We start from the raw sequence: 22,738 nt of genomic DNA on the forward strand, positions 1-22,738 counted from the left end.
GCCCTTTCACCTGAGCGACGAGCCGTTCGTCGAGCACTCGAGCCATACAGAAAGGTCATCGAGGTAACTTGGGATACATGGCCAGCAGAAGGCTACGCGGGTGTCCAGACCACGACGCGGTTGGCGAAAATGACCTTGAAAAAATGCGTTCTGAAGGAGCAGCTGCGAGTGCTTGAAAGCAACATTCTTGAGTTGGTCCCCGACAGTGTACCCTTTGGCCTCCGTTACAAAAGGACAAGGCACATGCGCAGAGAATGCCGCATTCCCCGATGTGAGGAGTGCAACCGCATCGGACATGAGCGTCAGGACTGCGCACGCACATGTGCAAGAATCATCGGAATTATCATGCCGTGTACCTAAGCAGATCCCAAAATGGGCGAACAGGAGGCCGAGGTGGCGGCGATAAGCGCTACACCAGAGACGCTGGGACCCGTCTCAGCACCACCGGCCGAGGTAGTAGCAGCAAGGGAGGCACAGGCAACGGGACATACCAGCGGGACGCAAGAACCCCTATTCAAGGCGCCGTGCAGCATGGCGCTCGACGCAGTGCCTTTAGGTCAAGGCACGGAACCGGGTGGTTGAATGGCAGGCACCTGAACCGACGACGAATCGGACATTGGGGAAGATGATGACGTCGGCTTCAAGCACTCAGTCGACTTTCACTCCGACGATGGCAATACCGCCGCGCGAATGGGGTTAAAGTAGCGCACACCGGGAAAGAGCGGTACAACGCCAAGCTTGTCGAATCAGATGAGATTAAGAAGGGTGGGGCAGCATGTGTCAGGGTGGCCTCAATTGATCTACTTGACAAGGAACGTGCGTTCCTCAATGAAGTGGCCTGGAATCGGGTTGGCTAGTGATGGGGCGAAATCAGAAACACGGATGGTATATATGTGTCGTTTCATGTAATAAAATCAGTTGTTCGTAGCGCACTGTGGTGTCTCATTCTCGACATTTTGTCCTTGTTTTTGAGCGCTAAAATGTATTCCAAGTTGGTGCAGCAGTTCAATTTTTGTGAAGCAAGGTATCCGAAAGGCTAAAGATAAAACTATTTACTGGAAAAAATCATTATTTCCTAACTCTGCCTCCTTTATATCGCATGAGTGCAGGACTTTTTTTTTTAAGTCAGATGTGTTTAAGCGCCTTCTGAGATGCCGATTAAGTGCGGGACAAAAAACTTTTTCGTGCGTCTGCGCTTTTAAGGGTTGCCGGTTAAAACGTAATTAACAAAGGTTTTTTTTTTTTTTTTTTTTTTTTTTTTTTGTGTGTTTTAGTGAACAAATTGGCGCACTCTTCCCGGTGTAATAAACTCTCGAGTAAGTGTTCGTGTACTTCACGAACGTCGAGTTGCTTTGGGCCGAACTCAGAACGGAATTGCACACATACCTCTAAATAAGTTGAAAAAAAAAGTAAAGTTTCTCGATTTAGAGCCCTGTCTAAACAGCAAAGCCAGGCAAGTGCTCGCCCTCCTAGGACTACATGCCTTGTGGAGGACTGATCACCTGGAAGTCGTGAAAGTGGAGAAGCCAGCATGGCGACATTTTGTTGATGGCTTTACATACGTCCATTCCCTGATAGACGCAACATTACAGCCAGAGTTGGGGTACTTGCCGATGTTGAAGTCACGTCTGCAGAGGCAGACGTGACTTTTAATCTTTGGTGATTAAAACTTTAGTTTGGACTAGTTCGTCCATGGGAGGTTTAAAAGCGAAAAACAGGGACGATAGAAAAAGGTTCGAGGTACACCTAAGCACTTCTTATGATTTCTGAATGCGAAACCACACACGCCGCTCTTCGCTCCCTGCTTTAATCTGCGGCGTACAACGTGCTGACCTTGAGCGTGGAACGGTGGAGCCGCTGCCTCGTGGACACGCAGCGCCATCGGGTGAGTGATCGTTCAAACTGTCGTGTTCCTTGCAGCGCGAGGAAGGAACAAATAGCAACGTAGTTCCCAAAAGAACGAACCCTTTGGTTTATTCCATGCGCCCTAGATATTGGCACGCGCCGTACAACCGATACGAGGCGAGCGAATGCGGGCATGCGCACAGGACGGTTAGTATGACAGATCACTGATAAAACAGCAGCATGATAACACACCCAGGATGACACCACACAAACTGACGCGCAGTGGGCAATGGGAGCCTCGTCGACGCGCGCCAGCCAATGGGACCGAAGCCGAAAATTCATTAGCTTAACTCCGCTCCTTTTGGGATCGCGGAAACTAGGTGCCGTTTTTGAGCTTCAAACTGATGACGTCGGCTCGCTCCATGGGACGATTAATGCTTTCGCATTGATAACACAGACGACAGGGACAAGGCGCTATTATATACTGATTTATTGCAAGAGCGTTCAACGGTTATGTGCAGAACTCATCTATTCTTTACATATCAAACAACGCAAACAACCTATAAAACACTTTACAGACACCCATCTAGATAAGTCACTTTTTATCTAGTAGGATAAAGTAGAATCAACAGAATGGTTTGCATCACAAAGACGATAAAAAGAGTACTTATCACTCCGTAGATGCACAGAGTTTCACACAACAAAAAAAGATTGCCGGCAGATACAGTGTTAACATTGTTTTTTTCTGCGGCCTGTAAACTGGTTAAATCAACAGAAGGGTAGCGTCACAAAAAAAAAAAAAAAACAGATAAAAAGACTATATGTCATTCCATAAATGCACAGAGTTTCACACAACATAAAAAAGATCTGCGCCCTGCAAACTGACTAAGATATGCCCGATGATGACTTGAAAAAATGAAAGCCGTTTACAACTCCCTGTAACGCCGAATTAGAGCGCAGCTCTTGAGGAGGAGGAGGTTAGGGTAATGAGGGTCACGTGACGTCAGGGGGTGGGGGTCACGTGACATAGGGGAAGGGGTCACGTGACCCCCTCCCCCTGCCAAGGTCACGTGACCTCGGGCAGGGTGTCACGTGACCTAAGAAGTGTCACGTGACCTCGGGAGAGGGGCCACGTGACCCCCAGAAAATTTTTTCCGCTGGATGTAGTGGGGACATTTTTCCGCTAAATCTAGCGGGGAATTTTTCCTATAAATTTAGCGGGGAAACTTTTTCGCTTGGTTTAGCGGGGAAACTTTTCCGCTAAATTTAGTGGGGAAACTTTTCCGCTAAATTTAGCGGGGAAATATATCCGCTAGATTTAGCGGGGAAATTTTGCCGCTAGATATAGCGGAAACATTTTTCCGCTAGACTTAGCGGGAAATTTTTCCGCTAGACTTAGCCGGGAAATTTACCCATAATGCACCGCGCAATTCCGGCGACGCCGACGCCGACGCCACTCAATCCGTAAACTGGCGCCTAAGAGCTGCGCTCAAGTTCTGTGCTCCAAGAAGCATGTAAGTCAATATGCTGACTGTGTCTCTAACGTCATCTATGAAATATTGCCTGGCTGCTGGAAAGTTTATATAGGGCAAACATCACGCTGTTTCAATGACAGGGCAAGAGAACACAAACTATCTGTACGCAACAATTCGGGGGGTCATCTGTCTGAGCATTGTAAGCGTGGTTGCAAACCGCTTTTAGAGTGAACGATGTTCTTGAACGAAGCGAAAAAACAAAAAGAGCGGAGAATATATAGAGGCTTTCTTTATTAAAAAGAAGGATGACAAGTGCGTCAGCGCTCCATCTGTTAGCCTACTAGATGAAGAAGTGACCTATCTAGATGGCTGTCTGGTAAAGTGTTTTATTGGCTGTTGGCATTGTTTGATATGTAAAGGGTGGATGACTTGTGCATACAAGCGTTGAACGGTCTTGCAATGAATCCGTTGAGGGTAGGGCCTGCCCCTGTGCTTTGTGTTATTTTCTATCGTCTTTGTCTGGTTTCGCTTTTCAAACTTTATATCTCTTTGGTTTTCGGAGGAGGGCAGCGCACGCCGCGTAGACGTAGCATGGTGCCGTGCTCTCCATGAGCGAATGTGTTGTGACGTTCAGTATAGTTGTCTTTTTTACAGCTGCGCGACACTTCTGTTTGTTTGTACATCCTGCAGTTAAAAGCTGCCATTCTTATTGTTTTGTGAAACCACCGGAAGCTCGCGGTCTGTGAAACGGAATATTTTAAAGGTATACTTCAACGAAATTTGAAATATTCCCGTCGTGTTCAAAAATAGGTTGAATATGATCCACAATATCCGTAAATAACAATAGCACGTTTGTATTTTGAGCCTGGTGGCTGTAGTGTTCGTTATAAACGGCCCATTCTGGCAAGCGCTCGGAGAAGGCCCAGCAGAGACCACGTGACATCCAACGCAATCGTGATGTAGGTCGTCTCAAGACGAGCAAAGCTACGGCCAGGCTGACGTCGAGAAGATGGCCTAGTCGTTCCAGCCACCGAAGCGGCTGCTTTTGTACGAATTTTGAGTGAGGGGTTAATCTTCTATAATCTTGAAGAGGGACAATAGCGACTTCTGCGACACACAAAAGGCATTCTCGGGAAGAGGGAAGTTCCTCTTTCCCCTCTTCTTTCGTCGTGGCCGGAGACGAGACAACCTCCGTCACTAGCTGTCAAGGTTCCTAGACGAGCATTACAAACGAGGCGTTAGTGACATCCACCAGGTGCTCTTTGCTAATCGTTTAATTCGTTTTAAAATTCCTTTTCGAGACTTTTTTAACAAGACATTGGTATGTTCCATGTGATACTGCTATTTTGAACACATATAGACCAAAAAATTAGCGCCGAAATTTCGTTGTAGTATCCCTTTGAGGTATCTAAACATACAATATTTAAAATAAAACGGGACAAAAAAAAAAAAAAAAGATAGAACTACTGGGTCCTGAGGTAATGCACTGGGCTTCGGGTGTGAGGTAGTGGGCTCGAATCCCGACCGAGATTTCCGCAGAAATCAGACGGAGGCCTATAGCAAATTGAGAAGGCGCCGCTTAGTCGAGATTTTGACTGTACACCAAAAGATCCCCAGATGCTAGAAATTAATCCTCAGTCCCTCGTCGGGGTGTGCCAGATGACGCAATTGAAATCGACTTCATTTTCATGAGCTCAATATTCCGCGAATTTTGCGAAGGGTTGCTCAGGGAATATATCGCAGACATAGAATTCTGCGATTGGGTGTGATATATTTTGCGTCTTTGTATCCTAGGATAACAAAGGGTGATTCAAGGAGACGGCATGCTCTTTAAATCGACCGGAAAATTCAGTTTCTTAACCTATCGCGCTACGACTTTGTGCAGCGTTGCCCACAGAGGGCACATTTTTTTTTTTTTTTGTAAAATTTGCAAAGAGCAAACTTACCTGAGGAAAAAGAAAAGAAAGAAAAAGGCTTAGCTCCTATGGAGACGCAGCGACGCCACCGGTCTGCAAGCGACACGGCGCCGTTTCGGACGGGAGACAAGAGATGGCGCAAGCGGTCGCGACGCCAACTGCCGCCAACGAACGAGCAGACGACGCCGAGAGCCGGCGTATTTAGTAAACAAGAAACTGCAGTTCCTTGATGTTACCGCGCTTGTTTTTGTTTCTGCGACTGTCGCCGCCCGCGGAACGCGCTCCGCTTTTGAGTCGAAAAGATTGTCTGCTAAAGACGCTGGCTCTCGGCGCCGTATGCTCGTTCGTTGGCGGCGTTCGTTGAGCCATCTCATGTGTCCCGTGCGAAACGGCGCCGTGTTGTTCGAAGACCGGTGGCGTCGCTGCGTTTCCATAAGAGTTAAGCCTTTTTCTTTCTTTAGTTTTTCCTCAGCTAAGTTCGCTCTTTGCAAATGAGTCGCGAAATTGGCGCAAATTACATCGTCACAAAAATCAAGTCGTTTACAGTACTCGAGAAACAAGCTCCTGAAGTAAGTCAACAGGCCAACTTCTGCAATTAAATTGTAGCATTTTTATGGACGTCACACTGCGTAGTTTACGGCTGAAAAAAAAAAGGCTCAGGTAAAAAAAAAAAAGCCGCAGTGATTTACGCGCTACAGTTTTGCCGGCTCCTATATTTTCTTGCGCTTATCGGGTAAGCAAATCTGAAAGCCATCTTAAAAATAGAACATGAATAGCTGATGCATGTTTACCTAAACCTCGCTCACGCCCCCCCCCCCCCCCCTTTTTTTTTTGTTTTTACCGTACTCTTTCTCCCTATCTCCAGTGGGTCAGGCAATTTGAGAGGCATGCAAACGCGGCAATCAAAGTCCCGAAATCGGCTTCTTGACTTACTCCAGCCTTCTCGGACACGTTGTCAGGTGTCCTTCTTACGTTAGGTATTTTTCTTGCGTGCTGCGTTCGCGGCGTTTCACTAGGAGTCCATTAGCGACACATATGGCATGGCGCTGCTTTAAGTCTGTCTGGATGGAGGTTGCTGTTCGAGTTAAACTGCTCGAGGGCGAATAGAAGAGAAGATAACGGTCAATCCCGTAAAGCAGTGTCATTTAGCAACAGTGTAAAGCTGCAATAAAATACAAAATCAAATAAAGACAATGAATAATAAAACAAACTAAGGTAGTAACAACAATGCTTTGTCATACTCGTTACACTTACGCAGGAATAAATAATGCATACACGAGCTATTAGTCCCACCAATCTTGAAAGATGACAGTCCGGCTGGTTCAGTGCCGAATTTTGTTGCATTTTATGGGGGGATCGGTGGCCGAGTGGTCTAACGCACACCAGCTCGGAGCACGTGGAGCGAAAGCTCGCGCTGCAGAACCCAGGGATCCTGGGTTCGAGCCCCACCCCTGCCCGTTTCGATCTGGATGAGCATCGTACCGGCGTGCGGTCGTGTATCACTACTGCGTGATGCACGTTAAAGACCCCAGGCTAGCGGCTGTACCGCACTGGCTAAATTTCTCATCTACAGCTGGGAGACTCGTCGCCCCTGTGAGGCAGACCAAGTTCTAGGCTGTATAAACATACACACAACCCAATTTTTTTTTGCATTTTATGCGTAGCGAAAAATGTAGAAATCGTGCCTTCTGGTTCCATTTAGCCCTGTGAAGGCCCCTTCACACATACGGCCGAGCGCCAACTTAGCGCCACGTGAACACTCCAAGCAGCGCTCATGTGGCGCTTCCTGGTGCGTGACTTAGTTCTAACACAGCGCGCGATTAGCGCTTCTGTTGCGCCTTGTTAGCGCTCCAGTACCGCCTTGTTAGCGCTCCAGTAGCGCCTTGTTAGGGCTTCAGTTGCGCCGTGTTAGCGCTTCAGTAGCGCCTCTTGTACCGCGGTGCTGTGGATTAGCGCGTGCACTGCGGTTCCGGTTCCTGTGGTTGGGTGTGCATTAGCAGCACCATGGCGGACTTGTGTCATGCTTAAATAGAAATGCGACAAATGCGCTTACATACGCGATTAGTGCATATGAGTGTGGACGGCTTAACGCCCAGAAGAGCCTTCTGGGTGCGCGAAATCTTTCGCCACCGAGATACTGACGGGTACCTGGTGAAGCTTGTTCCCAGGCTGAGGGACCGAGACACAGAGATATTTCGAAGGCGGTTATTTTTAACTGCGTGTCTTTGAAGCCAGGGTCACGCATATCGAATAGAAAGCGATGAGGTCGTACCCAATCAATTAGTCGCTCAAAGTCCATGACTCTGGGTCGCCTGGCCGACCCTTTGCTTGGAGAGCGGCTCTTTTACTTCGTCTTCTTTCAATGCCAAAGGAAAGACAGCAACAAAGGAATCGCCGTGCACGCGCGCTGTTCCGCAGCAGCAAGCAGGGCACAAGGAGCGTGAGAGCGCTAACAAAGCGCTTCTGTGGCACTAACAAATCGCTTCTGTAGCACTAAGAGCGCTAACAAAGCGCTTCTGAAGCGCTAACAGAGCGCTACTGAAGCGCTAACCGAGCGCTACATCACGTGCTAGGAAGCGCCACATGAGCGCTCATTCGAGCGCTCACGTAGCGCTAACTTAGCGCTTCGCTGTATGTGTGAACCGGCCTTAATGACACCAGTCCCGCTCCTCGTGAAGCCACTGACAAAGCCTCTCAGGGAATATAGAGTTTTCATTTGCGGTAAACTGTACTTTTTTTTTTTTTTTTTAAATTGGTGAGGGAGAAGTTTTGCAAGTAATTCGGGTAAATTTATTTTGGGCAGGGTTCAACTAGTGCGTAAAATTATGACTTAATCAGAAGACTGCGAAGTAATTCATTCTAAAAACGTCAGAAAGAAATAAAGCATACACGGCATCTTTGGACGCTTGCAAACATGAAAATGTCTATTGCATCTCCTTGGAAGCACGCGCACAGAAGTAATTAGGAAGGCTCAGACTTACCTTTGGGCATCGCGGAGTGTTTTTGCGGCCAAGTACCTCTGAGCAATTGTAGGAACGAGGCATGAACTGTAGAGTGCCATCGCAAGAAGACCCAGAAAGCAGCTCCACACATTTTCGTCCTGCGTCAAATCTAGACTGGTTCTGAATAAGCAACAGGAAGACGATAGTTACGTCGAAGATTAAGTTAGGTCACCTAATTAAAATGACATTCGGGGCACGGGTTCCTCGACCACTGAGTGCCAAGGCCGATTCGCTGGTGAATGTGACTCTCCTGGCGGTTAAAATATCCGCTAAAAATGTTTTGAGGTCACGTGGGGATGAAGCATTTTGTGTTGCAGCCGATTCCGCTCACCAGACGTAAGCCTTGCCTGTCGTTTTCTTAAATTATCTCTTAAGACGGCGCTTCACAAAAATAACTTTACATGCCGCTCTTAAGGTGCTGAAACGAAATTTGGATTTTGCAAAATAAAGTCGCAGAAGCATTGAACGGGACGCTACTAACTCCAAAACATCGCTAATACACTAATATCTAAAACGGATGCCTGCATTTTTTTTTTTTTTTTTTGAAAAGAAGGGCGCAATTATTTTGAGGAATGTGACGTCACAATTTTCCTGTAACAGTTGATAATGAGGGGAAGCGGCCTTGCTTCTCTCCTCCTCGCTTCGGTTCACCTGCTCAAAAGAACGAAGCGAAGTGGAGATGAAAAGAGAATCGTGACATGCCTTGCCTCGTCGGCTTCGACGGCCTTGTTCAATCGTGCACTTCTTTTCCGAAAATACGGCTGTCCGCTAGAGATATCGATGTTTGAATGATGTTTTTGGGTTTTGCAGCGTCCTGCCTATCGCCTCGAGCCTTGCTTTTCAAACTCTAAATTTCGGTTCAGTATTCATTTAAGGTACACGAATGCCATTCACTATACTTACATTTTAAACCTGTTCAGCATCTTTTTGATCACAAAATTGTACTCGTGTAATCAAAGCGAGGACGGACTTATGTCAGCCATTCCCTGCGTCTGCGTGCGTTTGCGCGTGTGCATGTGTGCGTACGCGCGTGCGTGCGAGAGTGTATGTGTGTGTGTGCGCGCGCAAGCATATCTGTTTGTGCGCTTTATTGAACTTCGCCAGAAACAAGACCAATTGGATGTCCCTGGACACTAATAAACAGTAAATGATTTTATTAGTAATATTATTATTATTGAAAATGCCAACGACAAGTGCAGCGGTTATTCCTTAACTCTGCAAGAAACACTAGTTGATTAATTGATTGATTGATTGATTGAGCTTTATTTTTGCCGGTCGTGATTTGAGACGGATGCCACTCGGCCTCTTCCGCAAATAGGGCGAACGTCCGTTGCTCTTCTAAATATCGCGCTTCGAGCGTACCTCGAGAAGTCCGACGCCTTGATTGTCTCGATTTCAGCAGTTTGATTACCAATATGATCAGTGCAATTATATTATGCACAGCTCAAATTTTGTTACAACCATTTAAAATAATATGTCTTTTTTTTTTAATGGTGTGACGACGATTTGCGCCCGTATAGGAAGTATTCACTGGACACCATATTTGAGGGCGATATTTAAAGCGCATGCATGCTCAGAACGAGCTCAGACAAATAGCCTGCTAAGAGCGGCAACCTTGATGGTGCTAAATGCACAATCCAAAAGGACTGCGGAAGCTCGCCGTCAGCACGCGCTCAGCAGCAGCGCACACGGATATGGCCGCCAGTGAATAATCACTATAGCAGGCGACCTAAAACGTATGCAATTTTCAATTGAAAACTTTTGCACTTAAGGTGGACAACTCAAGATTATACTGTTTCAGTCAGAGGAGAGACTCGTACATGAGTCCAAGTCTTTAAGAAAGTAGCAAATTTTGAAAAGCGAACATTTCCTTCTTTTCTGGTGTTTTTCTCCGCAACTCACCACATAAGTGGAACAAAGTGGCATATTAATTTTAAAAAAAAAGACTGCGAAGAGTTTAAGTGGAAGAAGTTTTTAGTAACTGGAACAAATTTAGGCGGAACAGGTGATCAGCCTGCTGTAAATGCACGTGTTTCATTAAAAAAAATCAATTATAGAAAGCAAATAAAATAAGCGTTCCACTCAGTTTGCGATATTTTATTAATGTAGAATTATTTAAGAGGTTTCTCGAGAGGAAAGCTACACAAAACAAAGTAAAACCGTTTGATCCGCTAAAAATTTGTCAGGACTTAGTCAAAATTAGTGGAACACCAGCCTTATGCGGAACTTAACTTGAACCTAAGTGGAACCAGATTAAGAGTGCATAGATGCCTCACGCTTTGAAGGTCAGTTGAAGACGCTTCCGTGTTTACCGGGAGTGCGCTACTTCTATAATCCTAAACAATATTAATGGCGTGCCTAAATTATACTTGAAGTGTCTACGGTTGCTGAGAGCGTACTTGGAGTAGTCTGGTAGTTATATGATATAAACATTCTTGGCAAGCATACTTGGATCATGGAACGGCTCCCGGATGCCATACAATACTACTCTACTCTTTGTAATATTCTGTTGCACTCCTACCTTATAGTATACTAGAACTATGTCGAGTATACTATTATTACGCTCTCTTTCGCTAAGGGTTTGCCTGGAACGCTGTTTAACTTTAGCTCCCTATCCTCATGGAGTCAGTCACAGCACCTCAGGATCCCTCTTGTGGTTATTTTAACCGCCGGGAGAGACGGCCGCAATCATCATCAAACCGGCCCTGGCAAAGAGTGTCTGGTTTTTGACGACGTGACGTAACCGTGCCACTCGTTTACGCGCACACGCGTTACAATAGCGAGTTTTAGAAGACCGCTTTCGCGCGCGCGCTGTACGGAGCGGAACAATCGGCACTGCGCATACATGGCCGCTCTGAGTTTGAGCGTAGCCGGCTGTGTACTCGCAGTTTGGCAGGAAGCTTGGAGCGGAAAGTGAAAACAATCTACTAAAACCCTGTGATGTGACAACTTCAAGATTAAGGAAGTGTTGAGGCAGAGAGCCAATTCGTATTTAACAGTTGGGGATGGCTTGCTGGTGAATACGCTTGTGTCTCACCCGGTATAGTTAAAATAGCCTCAAGAGAGATCTTGATCCCACATTATACCGGCTCCGTTGAGACAAGGAACTAAAAATGCATAGTGTTCCAGGCAAAGGGCTGCCGTTAAGTTCGTCCTCGCTTCGGTTCTCGAAGTCCGATTTTGCGCGCAGAAAAAGGGTGAACAGGCTTGTAATTTAAGTGAAGGAAATTGTATTCGTGCACTTTAAGAGCAGGATGTAAAGTTAGTTTAGTGGATCCGGTCGTGTTACGTGAGAATTGTCACGGGGGTCTGTTGAGCGGAATCTGCGAGAACGCTACGTACTTTGGCACTACAGAGCGGGTAACGTGAGATAAAAGTCCCTCTTACGGTAATTTTAACCGCCACCGAACCGCCAACAGCCCAGCAGTAAGGAACACCAAGACACCTACTTGAAGATGTACGGCCTGACATCGAAGTCGGTCAAGGGTCTCAATGGAACAGACCCGTGGTAGGAGTCGTAAACAATCTTGGATATAATAGTGGCTGGCGCTAGCAGCGTTAATGCAGCCTGCAGGCAGTCCATCCACACGACGCCCCTCAGTCCTCCCTGTGTTGTCGAATGCGAAATATGGCTTGAGCAGAAGAAAGCAAATTTTCATACATAGTTGTTAACAGTGCTCTGGCAAATCATGAAACTGAATAAATTTTCAACCTATATGCGTTCACGCGTCTTGCATTCCCCTTTCCTGTCTTACTTTATAATAATAAATGACTATATATATATATATATATATATATATATATATATATATATATATCACGGGTATTTTTCATCATCGTACGGCGGTCTCCGAAGAGGACATAATTGAAAATATGGTGATGATTGAACCGTACTTGATCGAATGAATCAATGTCTTATGAAACCCCCGAAAGCCAATATATATATATCTATGTATCTATATTTACGCACAACACTAAGTTTCAGTTTGATATGTTGTTCTAAACCAAATTTTTCAGATATACTAAAAATGTTTAGGCGAGTTCTATGCATTAAACATTAGTGTCGAATGTAAGAATTTCTTGTTTTTTTACATGTTATGTACATCTAAAACTATATTTAAGATTAAGAGAAGACGGGGATGGTGAATCTTGCTTGTCGTCTCCATGAGGAAACCACGAGTTACGTGTTTGCTTAGTTCTCATTTCGTCCTGCAAATGAAGCGGTGTAACAATTCCCGAGCGTTGACACAAATAACAAACCGGGGTAGATTTACATGCTTCCAAGGGATCTATGAGCACATGGGCCTAGTCAACCAGCGCGCCTACTAGGCTCAACAAGCACCAGAACCATAGCCTGCTATTATAGGAGGAAGCCTACTCCTTAGGCACCAGAACAATGGTAAGTCCTTTGATACTTCGTTTTACAAATAACAACAACCAATACAAATGACAAAGTACATTCTGAGAGAACAAAATGACGTCATTCATATCAGTCGTCTGCTGTGTGCCACAAATTCGCTTTTTTAACCCGGCACCGTCAAGTAGTCGGCGCTTCAAAGAATGGCGCTACTTGTAGGAAGCTCTTATCTAGTAACTTTGGAACAATAGACAGGCACCTTTTAGATAGCAAAGCCATAGTGCTGAATGAGATGGCGTCGTCAGTGAAGGCCAACGCTCGACACAGATTGGAAACGACTGCTGCGTCAGCGCTCGGCTTCGAGTCAAGTTTGAGCCTAACGTTGACGCAATCGTCGTGTCCAATCTGTGCCCGGCGTTGGCTTTCTCTGGTGACGCCATCTTATTTAACACTACGGTTTTGTTATCTTGGAGGTGTTGGACAGGAAAACTGCGATAAAAGAGAGAGGATGAGCGGTAGGCGAGACGGAAAGCATCTTTAAGGACGCGCGATCCAGGAGTCCGTAAGCCGCACCACTCTTTTTTTTTTTTTTGTGTGTGTTCGAGAAACAAAAAAGTCCCTCAGCGTGTCCTCATACTGCTATACTCCGTTCACCCTTAAAAGAGCGGTGCAACGATATTCAGTTGGAATGTTTTTCACTTTACACGAGCTTACTGGCAGTAGTGGGATTCAAGGATACTCGCACGCAATCCCCCTGGCGAAGAAACCCCTTTGTTGCGGTATAATTTCAAGGACAAAATCGATAATTTTCATTCAATCTCTCCTTTGCAAAATTTGATAACGTAACGTGGGGATCGCAGTACACCCCAATGACGATATTTGAATGCGGTTCATAGATTGGACCCGACCATTGCCTTAGGCACTCGATTTGGGCTCGTGATTTTGATTTTGATATTTTCTAGACCTCGGACACACACACAGCAAGATGAAACGCTCTTACTACCATGGAGTATGTTCTTTTCTGCTCTAATAATGTATACCGCATATGTTCAATTACCTCCCTATTTTTTGTTCTTTGTACATACTGTGAATATCGTAGGCGGCACTGACTGTATAAGGAAACATTGTTATATGTTTTTCCCCAATCAAATCGCTCAGGCGTTTCTTTTTTTTTTTTTTAGCGTTGACCATTGAAATATTATCACCAGTCTTATGAGAAGATTAGTATTGCGTTGTGCAAACAATGTACAATTTCGTTTTGCTTAGCTTCTTTGTGAGGTAAGAGAGAGAAAGAGAGAGATATACTTTATTTTAACCGAAGAGTGGAAGTTCTTCGATCTTAGCCCAGGTCCGGGCCTATGTAGCGGCGCCGGTCTCCGTCGCCCATCATAAATTGAATGTGATGAACGAGGGATGGCCACCACAACTTCTGGAGTTCTGGAGGGGGGGACGACCATTCCTACCAGCCGCTTAAAGTGAGGTCGTGGGGTAACTGGGAAAGGGATTCATGTCGACTCTGGTGGGCTGCTGGGCAGTCCCAGAGTGTGTGCTGGTTCGAGGGGTAACAAATCTATAAGCACTGTCAGGATGAAAATGGGAGGACGCCTCTTTCGTGTACTCCGGGCTCCAAAACGCGCTCGTTGCCCTCAGCCGTGCTTTGGCTGCGCGTGCACGCTCGAGGCTTTCGAGAAGCCGAAGCATTATCGAAGGCAGCAGGAAGCTCGAGCTAGAAAGCGGAACGACTGAAACTCCTCTATGCTGTTCTTATCTTACCCGTGAAAATAACGCTCTTAGCTCATGAGATCGGAGGGGGAGATCGGATTGAGAATTATGTATTGGTGTTTTCCCGTGGGCGATCCCTGATAGCACCCTTATATCATTTGTGCACCATCGTTGGTGAACTCGCAGCACTATACCTTTTACCACCTAGAGCAAAGTTGTGTGACGGCAAGTATATAGAAAATATGCGCGTAGAAAACTCGAAATTTGTACGCGCGTACTGCATTTTACTGCTGCTGACATCACATGCGTGCCCACCGTCATTATACTCGTGTACCGTGGCAGAACTAGAACTTGTGTGACGATTTGAGTCAGTCAGAACCGAGGGTTAATTCATCAAATTGAGATGTAACGTTAGACATCAGCTTTGTTACGCGTATACTTCGAACTTGTTGCGTCGCTTAAGCTGGGTTTCCCAAGGGCGCCTCGCGTGATTTTCTTGACAGCTATTTGCGGAGGGAAACTTCAGTCCGCCTAAACAAGACACGTCTGTATCTCCAGACCCGTCCTCAAGTAGAGACAATCATTTTTGTGCAAATACGCAACGCGTCAAGATTAAAAGTAAAATGAAGCAAAAGAATAAACGCTGCGTCTTAACAGAATAATTCTGGTGAGCGCAGTACCTCCATGTTTTTCCTAGCGCTTGGTCGCTACTTTTAAGTATAAGCGTAGCACTGGACCTCCAGGAGACATGAGTGAAACCGCACAATAGTTAAAAGAGTTTGCGAATATGTGAAGCATTATTAGCCAGGTCTCTCTCTCTCTGAATAATTCAATACGTTTTATTATACCTTTAAGAAAAGTTCTCAGATTTTCTTGAGGGATAATTTTAGTCGAGACGTGCTAGTTAACGAAAAAAGATTAGACGCAGCAAACATTGCATTTTTGGATGGTTTCAGATTTTAAGATACACTCTAAAAATGTTTGTGCGTCCACTTTCCCGCACCAACACTCGGAGAGCCAATCACCGCAACTTTCGGAGGTAGCTCAGCGAATGACAATGCCGAAACATATGTTTAGACCAAAAAACGCAGTCTGAGTTGTGACATTAAGCAATGCAAAACGTCACGCTTGCATTGCTTAATGTCAGAACTCAGACTGCGTTTTTTGGTTTAAACATATGCTTTGGCATCGTCATTCGCTGGGCTGCCTCCGTAAGTGGCGGTGATTGGCTCTCCGAGCGTTGTGTGGGAAAGCAGACTCACGGGCTTTTTTTAGAGCGTACTGCTTGAACGCTGCCTAGGAGTAATGTGGCCAGTGCCGTAGGACTGCTAACCTGGTTCATTTATCGCGTATAACAAGGGATTGATTACATCAGGTTAGAAAATCAATGTAGGCTGTATCGCGTTAGGTGTAACGGCGTTACTAGTAACGCGTTACTTTTTTCGGTAACATACTAACGTACTCGTTACGTTTTCGAAAGAGTAACGGGTAACGTACTTACGTTGCTTATTTAGAGCAACGGATGACGTAGTTGCGTTACTCGTTACATATTTACACTTCAATTTTTTTTTCGGGCTTTTAGGCGCCAAATTATGTCAGTTTGTGAGTTTTTGGCGTCTTTTTTTTTAGTTTTTCCTCGTGAGTATTTAAGTGACACAAAAAAAAAAGATAAGTAAATTATGTTCACTTCCTGCATAAACCTAATGTTTCTTGAAATATGGCGCTTATGCATACCTCTAACGTCAAAACAGTAACACGTGTTAATTCATAACTAAACGGTAACGCAAAAGTAACGTGGGTTACATTTTGTCCATAACGTCAACGGTAACGTTTTCCTTTTATTTTGAGGTAATGTAGATCGGTAACGCGTTCCTTTTATTTGTAAGTAACGAGTAACATATTTCGTTACTTTTTTTTCTGTTAACATCTGCAACGCAGGACTTAGTATAGTAACTTTGTAAAGCACGTTTCAAGCTGCGGTGCGCAAACGATGTGTAAACTGCAGACTCAACCTGCGACTGTCCGTACACAGGGCTCTACGGAGAGAAAGTGAGGGAGAGGAGGACATGAGAGCTTGCGGTGACTTCCGAGTGCAGAGCTCTGGTTGAAAGGAGGGTGGGTAGATCAAAAGTCTAGATGCCTTTGCATCTGCCCGCTGTCTCCCTCCAATCAAAGCGAACAAGTGCGACATCTGCTCCTCATGCATTCTGAGAAAAAGGGAGGGAAAAGGTAGCGACAGCCCGTTTTGCTCCCTGCTCCTGACGCACCTCCAAGCGGACTCGAGAACGAGGGAAGGAATGATACGTTTTTCACCTTCTCCAGGCAGGCGGAATAAGGTTCGCTCTCTAGCCCCATCCTCTTTCGGGTTTGTTTTTCGGGCACGTCGCACCGTCGAGTTGAATAAACGCTGTTGAGCTGATTGAGCGCCAGTGGGAGTCAAGGTCAACAGGCTTTTCGGAACCCTCCGAGTGTCTCGTTGTTCCTAAGGATGACGTCTTCACTTACTTCTCCGACGTTGTTACTGGTCTGCAGAAGGCGCGCCTGGGAATCCATTTTTTTACGTTTAATGTTGGAAACTAAGGTGCGACACGAAGTACCGATATCTCATTCAGTAGCATGATAGCTTTCGTGTCATAAAAATTAGGGGACGAAGATGGTGCTTCATTTTCTTTTCAGTAGCTTCCCGAGCTAGGATTGAACACTGTGATTATATGGTCTCGCCTCGATGATAGTAGGCCGACCAAAATCTGTTTTCTGCATTTAAAACTTAATTTCTTAATTTGCGCATTTCCTGGTGATTGAGGTGCCACGACTGGCCAATTTATACTTCTAATACATAATCTGATTAAACGAAGCCAAATATCTAAAGGATATTTTGGTTAATATAAAAAAAAAACAGTCACCAGAGCAGTGTAGATGGTCCCCATAGCGCCGATACAGAAGCAGCTCCACATGAACGGCACATCGAAACCTGCGTGCGAAAATAGTGAAAGAAACACACTGCAAAAGAAACACCTCAATAGTCACAGAGAGTATAAAGATGAAACTCTAATGGGTTCTTTCTGTGTTTACCAATTAACATCATAGAATACAAGAGAACTACACTGATTGAGGGGGTGCGTACGTCAGGATGTACGTCTCGGATTATCGGTCCACAGCAGGCGCTCACTGCCTTCCGCCATGCTTTGGCTGCATGACCACGATCGGGCTCACGAAACAACGAAGAGTTATTGAAGGTAGAAAGCTAGCGCTGAAGGTGGGAGAACTGAACAGCTATTTCTGCTATTTTCATATCTGTAGTGACTATTGCACATGAAAACAATTTATCAGACACGTCATTTTTGCCCCGAGATAGTTGAGAGTTTTAGCACAGCGCTACCGCCGAGGGTGGGTTTGCTGTCGAGAGCTCGCGCTGGGGTCTCAAATCATATTGGCGACGTGCGCGACCGAAAGCGTCGCTGTGGTCGGCCTTCCACGATTGGCCCAAAAGCTGACCATGACGTCGGAAAGGGTATGCCATCGACGGAAATAAGAGGAATGAAAAAACTTCAATTTCGACGGTGTTGGCAGTGTTGCTTTGAGAGCGCAATGATTTCAGGCTTCCACCATGCTATTTACAAACACCATCGAACTTGTTGTTCGCGAGGTAATGACGTCACAAGGGGGAACCATAGGAGGGCGCCACCAAAACATCTTGTCGCTAATATCCAAGCACGCTCCCGGAGCGCTACTGTGCCCGCGGTAGCGAGTGGTAGACCTTTATTAAAACTTAAAATTGAAAAGAGAAGAAGTATACGATATTCTCTTCGGTTTCCGGCATTCTATTTGATTTTCCCCGAATTCACCAGGTGCCACTACAGGCTGCTGTACGGATCGACCATATTTCGAAAAGTTGGATTGTCTCCGGCTTTGACAAGCCGCCTCGTTTGCTCCGAGGCAAAACGCCGGCCTGAGGGAGGCTGATTGCGGAAAAGGAGCCGTGTAACCGAGCTTTCGGTTGTCGGTCACAAGGTTCCCAGCAGATAAAAATTAATTTCGAGTCCTTCGCTGGGACGTGTAAGATGCCCTTAGTTGGTTTGACGCCTAAAAACCACCAAATTTAACTCTTCTAACTAAAGGGAAATAAAAGAACAACAACAACATGACAACAAATTTGCACGAGGAATCCCCTTGGGGAGGAAGAACCAAAGAAAAAGGCGCCTGCTGTTCACACCCCGTCATGCTTTTTATCTAACCTGCACAGTCACGCCTCTCGAATACTAGAAACATTTTCGCTATATTTCTAACAACGAGGTATTGCGCTTTCCGTCTGCGATCTTTAACGGTCTTCAACAGTTCAAGCACAGTGGTTGATGTAAACACTTGTTCCTGTTGAGGCCCTTTTCCATAAATATTTATTTCTTCATTTAGGCTGCGCGGCCGCTATTACTGGCTCGTGCGATCCTTCATTCTCCTCTTCTTTAGCATTCGCTGCAAATATTCTCTCTCCGCAAGAACGAAGCATAGGTATAAAGCAAATAATTATCTATTTCTATATTTACAAATATTATGAAAAGGCGATGCCACAGTCGCGTAAAGAAATATGTTTAGTAATTCTCACAGCTATGAGAAAGTATTACGTCCTGTTGTGAATGTACAGGCAAACTGTCTTTCCTCGCAAGTGGTGACTGGTGTCCTTGGCTGGTCTCCTTGTCTTCAAATGGGAAATTGGAGCGGGATTATGCGTATAAGCTGATATTAGTCTGTCGGTTGATATTCTTTCGCAGCGGTCACAGACATTGATATCGAAGAACTACAGATTGCAGTTGATGACCTTGAATGGGCCTTGATAGGGTTGTTCAAGTGCTTTTTAGGGGCGAACTTCCTTAGGGGCTAGCCATGTCTGTATGTCCGTCCGCCGTCCGGCGTACCCCTGCTCGTGAGCTCCTGAGCTCACGAGCTCAACAGCAAGAGCAAGAAAAAAAAAAAAAAAAAAAGATAGAAAAAAAAAGAAAAAAAAAGAAAAAAAAATGGGGGGCTCTGAGATGCCATCCCATCTGTCTTCTTAAAAAAAGAAAAAGAAGAAAACCACACATTCTTCTACTGACATGAATCAAAACGGCACCATCAGCACTACCTAGCTATGACCAAAATCAGTATCAAGAAAAAGAAGAAAAAAAAAAAAGTAGGGGGTTCTCAGTTGCCATCCCATCTTTCTTCTTAAAAAAGAAAAAGAAAACCACACATTCTCTTACTGACATGAATGAAAACGGCACCATCAGCACTACCTATGATCAAAATCAGTATTATCAGCACCACCCGACCTTCGCCCCAATCAACATCATTCACCACGTGGAGATGCAGTAATTTTTTTCCTTGTCTATTCGCAGGAAGACATAAGAACAGTTGTGAAGTTCAGGATCGATGCAGGTAAGGTGATTAATAGCGTATCGTGGCGGACCAGCTCAAAGCTACCGGAACCCTGAGGCGGTGAGCGTTGTTCGTGAAAACAAGTTAAAGGAGGAAGTAAGTCATGTCGTGTAGCATGAATGAATTTTCTTGGCATGCGTACAATAGCGCCATAAACAAGTTAAGATGCAGAAACCACAATGTGAAGTTTTATCATGGAACGAATTCTTAGAAGAAAAACGAGTAGAGCCTCGATCCAGAGAATAGAGCTGTGAACGAGCAGTATGCATGTCTTTATTTGTCTACCGAATTGTTCAACCATTTATTTTGCAGCAGGATGGTAGCCTGTAATGCGCATACAGATTACGCCGAGGAGTCGCATAAGATGGGCGAAGAGATGGGACTAGAAATGTGTACCGCGAACCGTCGTGATCATAGGTGGTACCTCGAAACGGGCAACCCACTCTTTGACGGAAGCTTCGGTCACGGTGACCGCAGTGATGTCTGGAATTGGAATCGCCTCATGTCATCGTGTGAGGCGATGTACACAGTTTAAAATATATATGTAATCTCTGGAATGATGTAAGGCGCCAACGAAGTCTAGACGAACATGGTCGAAACGTAGGGCGGTTGGCGGAGACGTTGCAGCTGGCGTTACGGTGTGACGATAATTCTTTGACTTTTGACAGGAGGTGCATGTTGTTTTCCATGTGAGTATATTCGTGTTTATCTTCGGCCAGCCTATATGGGCAGTGTATAGTTTTTGCATAGCTAGTGTGCAAGGATGCAACAGTCCATGCAGAGCATTGAAGACATTGCGGAAGGCGGACGGAATGTATGGTCGTGGGGTTCATATTGAAAAAATTGCAAAAAGAAATATTTGCCTGTGGCACGAATGTTTCCTTCAACCAAAAAGATGTGTCTTGCGTGTCAACTTGAAAAGATGTTTCCTCTTGCGAGTGCGTCAAAATCAATCTTCAATGCCAGGTAGGATCAACGCGGATCTACACGTGACAATGCACCAGCGACCACTCTGTGATATCCTTTGATATGTCGAATATCTGTGTAAATTCACTGAAAAATACTAGGTTCTCTTCTTCCCAAGGGTTATATGCTTTTCTTTTTAGTGTTAGAGTGAAGGTGAGTGGTTTGTGATTTGCAAATGAAAAATTTGCGACCTTCGTCAAATTAACTAAAATGTTTGACGCTGAGATATGTGGCAAAAGGTTCACTTCTAAAGGCACCGCATCGGGCCTTTGTTGGGGTTAATTTTCCTGAAAATAAAACGAGAGGTATCCAATGTTCACCGATGTGTTGCTGTGGTGCTGCTCCTATTGCTGTGCTTGAAGCCTCAACCATTATGCTAGTGGGTGCATCAGGTTTAGTGTACACTAGCAACGTGGCATTGGTAGTTGCGGCATTGATTGAACTAAATCACCTAGATGCTCTGTTGGGTCGCGTGAATGACGGTGTGGAATCCTTTGAAATCACTAATAGGTCATTTAGTAGTACGTAGAACAGTTTCGGCGCAGCCGGCTATGCATTAGCAGTGAAAATTAACCAATCTAGGACCTCTCGGAGCTTACGTTGGCTAGACAGTATTGGATAGTTGCGAATAGCTTAAACTTTGGTATCGAGGGTTCGAAGTTCATGCTTAGTAACACAATGCCCCAAGAAATTTAGGTATGGTGCTACACATTCGTAACTGTCAACTCGCATTTGGCGACACTCATGGCAAATTCATACTGGTGCAGACCAGGTGCAGACCAGGGTTCATAGAGGCGGCCGTTTATGTTTTCTCTGATGCACTGGCTACTAGGATGTCATCCAGAGAGGCGAGACAAAAGTCAAGTCTTCGGTGTACCTCGTTCATGAAACGTTGAAAACTCTGCGAATCATTATACCGCCCAAATAACATCCCAAAGAATAAGAAAAAAATGAAGTTGCAGTTGCTGTTTTAGGATTGTCGTCAGTTGCAATGTGTATCTGATGATATGCTTGAACAAGAGCTATTTTTGAGAAGACTGACATATCCTCAAAATATGAAGAGAAGTCATGGTAGTGAGGGAGGGTACCGATCTGGGTTAGTTGTGTTGTTTAATGCACGACAATCACCGCAAGGCCTTCTGTATCCACTTTTCTTTGGCATTAGGTGTAGTGGAGATGCCCAGTTGCTTGATGAAGTTCGTATAATTCTCGAATCCGTCATATTTTAACATTCCTGACGTGCCACTCAAACATTTTCTGGAGTTAGACGACCGGCATAGGCAAGTATGTGCGGTCCGGTGGTGGTGACGAAATGTTGCAAGTTGTGTTTCACAGGTTGCTCTGTGTACTATGGCTAGGTCAAGCTGGGAAAGTTGTGAAGTATGGCGCAGTACCTGATCTTGGTTTTGATGCGAAGCTGGGCGAGACTTAGTAGAGGTGGAGACGACAGAATGTCTCGTACGCAAATCTAAGTGCTAGCGTCTAAAAGCTTATGGTGAGCCATGTCGACCAAAAGACCAAGGTGAGCTGAAAAAGCGGCACCAAGAATAGCGTTTCGAACGCCTAACATGGTTTAAGTGTGCTGACCGCCTAATGGAGCTTCGTTTCGTTTCGTGTTATGCAGCGTATTGCGAATATTGATTTTATATGCGCGAAGCGGAGAGCTGGATCTGCAGCGAAAAAAGGCGGAAGCTTCACTGTAATTGTAGCGATAGTCGTAGAAGGCTCACCGGTAGTTTGCATGTTGCATTTTTTCTTCGGGTCACAATTTGTTGAGGCTATATGCTATATATGCGTGTGTATTCCTTTAGGTCGTGCAGCCACTCTCGTCTATACCTGTCCCGTCCGGTCCTCTGTTCTTTTCTTCTTCAGTTGCCGCTATAGTCCACTAATAACAGGTAGAACAATAGTATGAGTAATTTATCTTACACTTTTTGTCTGGGGAGCTTTTGCTGGGATCCAGAAGTAAAAAAAAAAATGAAGATGTTATGGTCGATATTTTAAATGCTGTCTTACAGACAAATGTGTGACATAATTAATATCGGA

At 45.2% G+C, this 22,738-nt stretch overlaps 1 protein-coding gene and 1 long non-coding RNA gene across 2 annotated transcripts in view; both read right to left on the reverse strand.

Moving 5' to 3' along the window:
* Positions 1-8,273: 8,273 nt before the first annotated feature.
* LOC121837111 lies at positions 8,274-17,291 on the reverse strand. Its single transcript, XR_006078117.1, has 3 exons — positions 17,221-17,291; positions 11,688-11,845; positions 8,274-8,358 (listed from the first exon to the last, which is right to left on the reverse strand). It is a non-coding gene; the product is annotated as an uncharacterized LOC121837111 (long non-coding RNA).
* A 4,869-nt stretch (positions 17,292-22,160) lies between these two features.
* The window catches only part of LOC120840857 (putative sodium-dependent multivitamin transporter), a 41,973-nt gene continuing 41,395 nt past the window's right edge, over positions 22,161-22,738 (reverse strand). The window contains exon 4 of the mRNA XM_042292819.1: positions 22,161-22,219. Coding sequence (XP_042148753.1) covers positions 22,161-22,219 — 59 coding nt within the window. The remainder of the gene's footprint in view (positions 22,220-22,738) is intronic.

Source organism: Ixodes scapularis, unplaced genomic scaffold (assembly GCF_016920785.2).
Source record: "Ixodes scapularis isolate PalLabHiFi unplaced genomic scaffold, ASM1692078v2 PGA_scaffold3__209_contigs__length_174095766, whole genome shotgun sequence".
NCBI classification, from domain to species: domain Eukaryota; kingdom Metazoa; phylum Arthropoda; class Arachnida; order Ixodida; family Ixodidae; genus Ixodes; species Ixodes scapularis.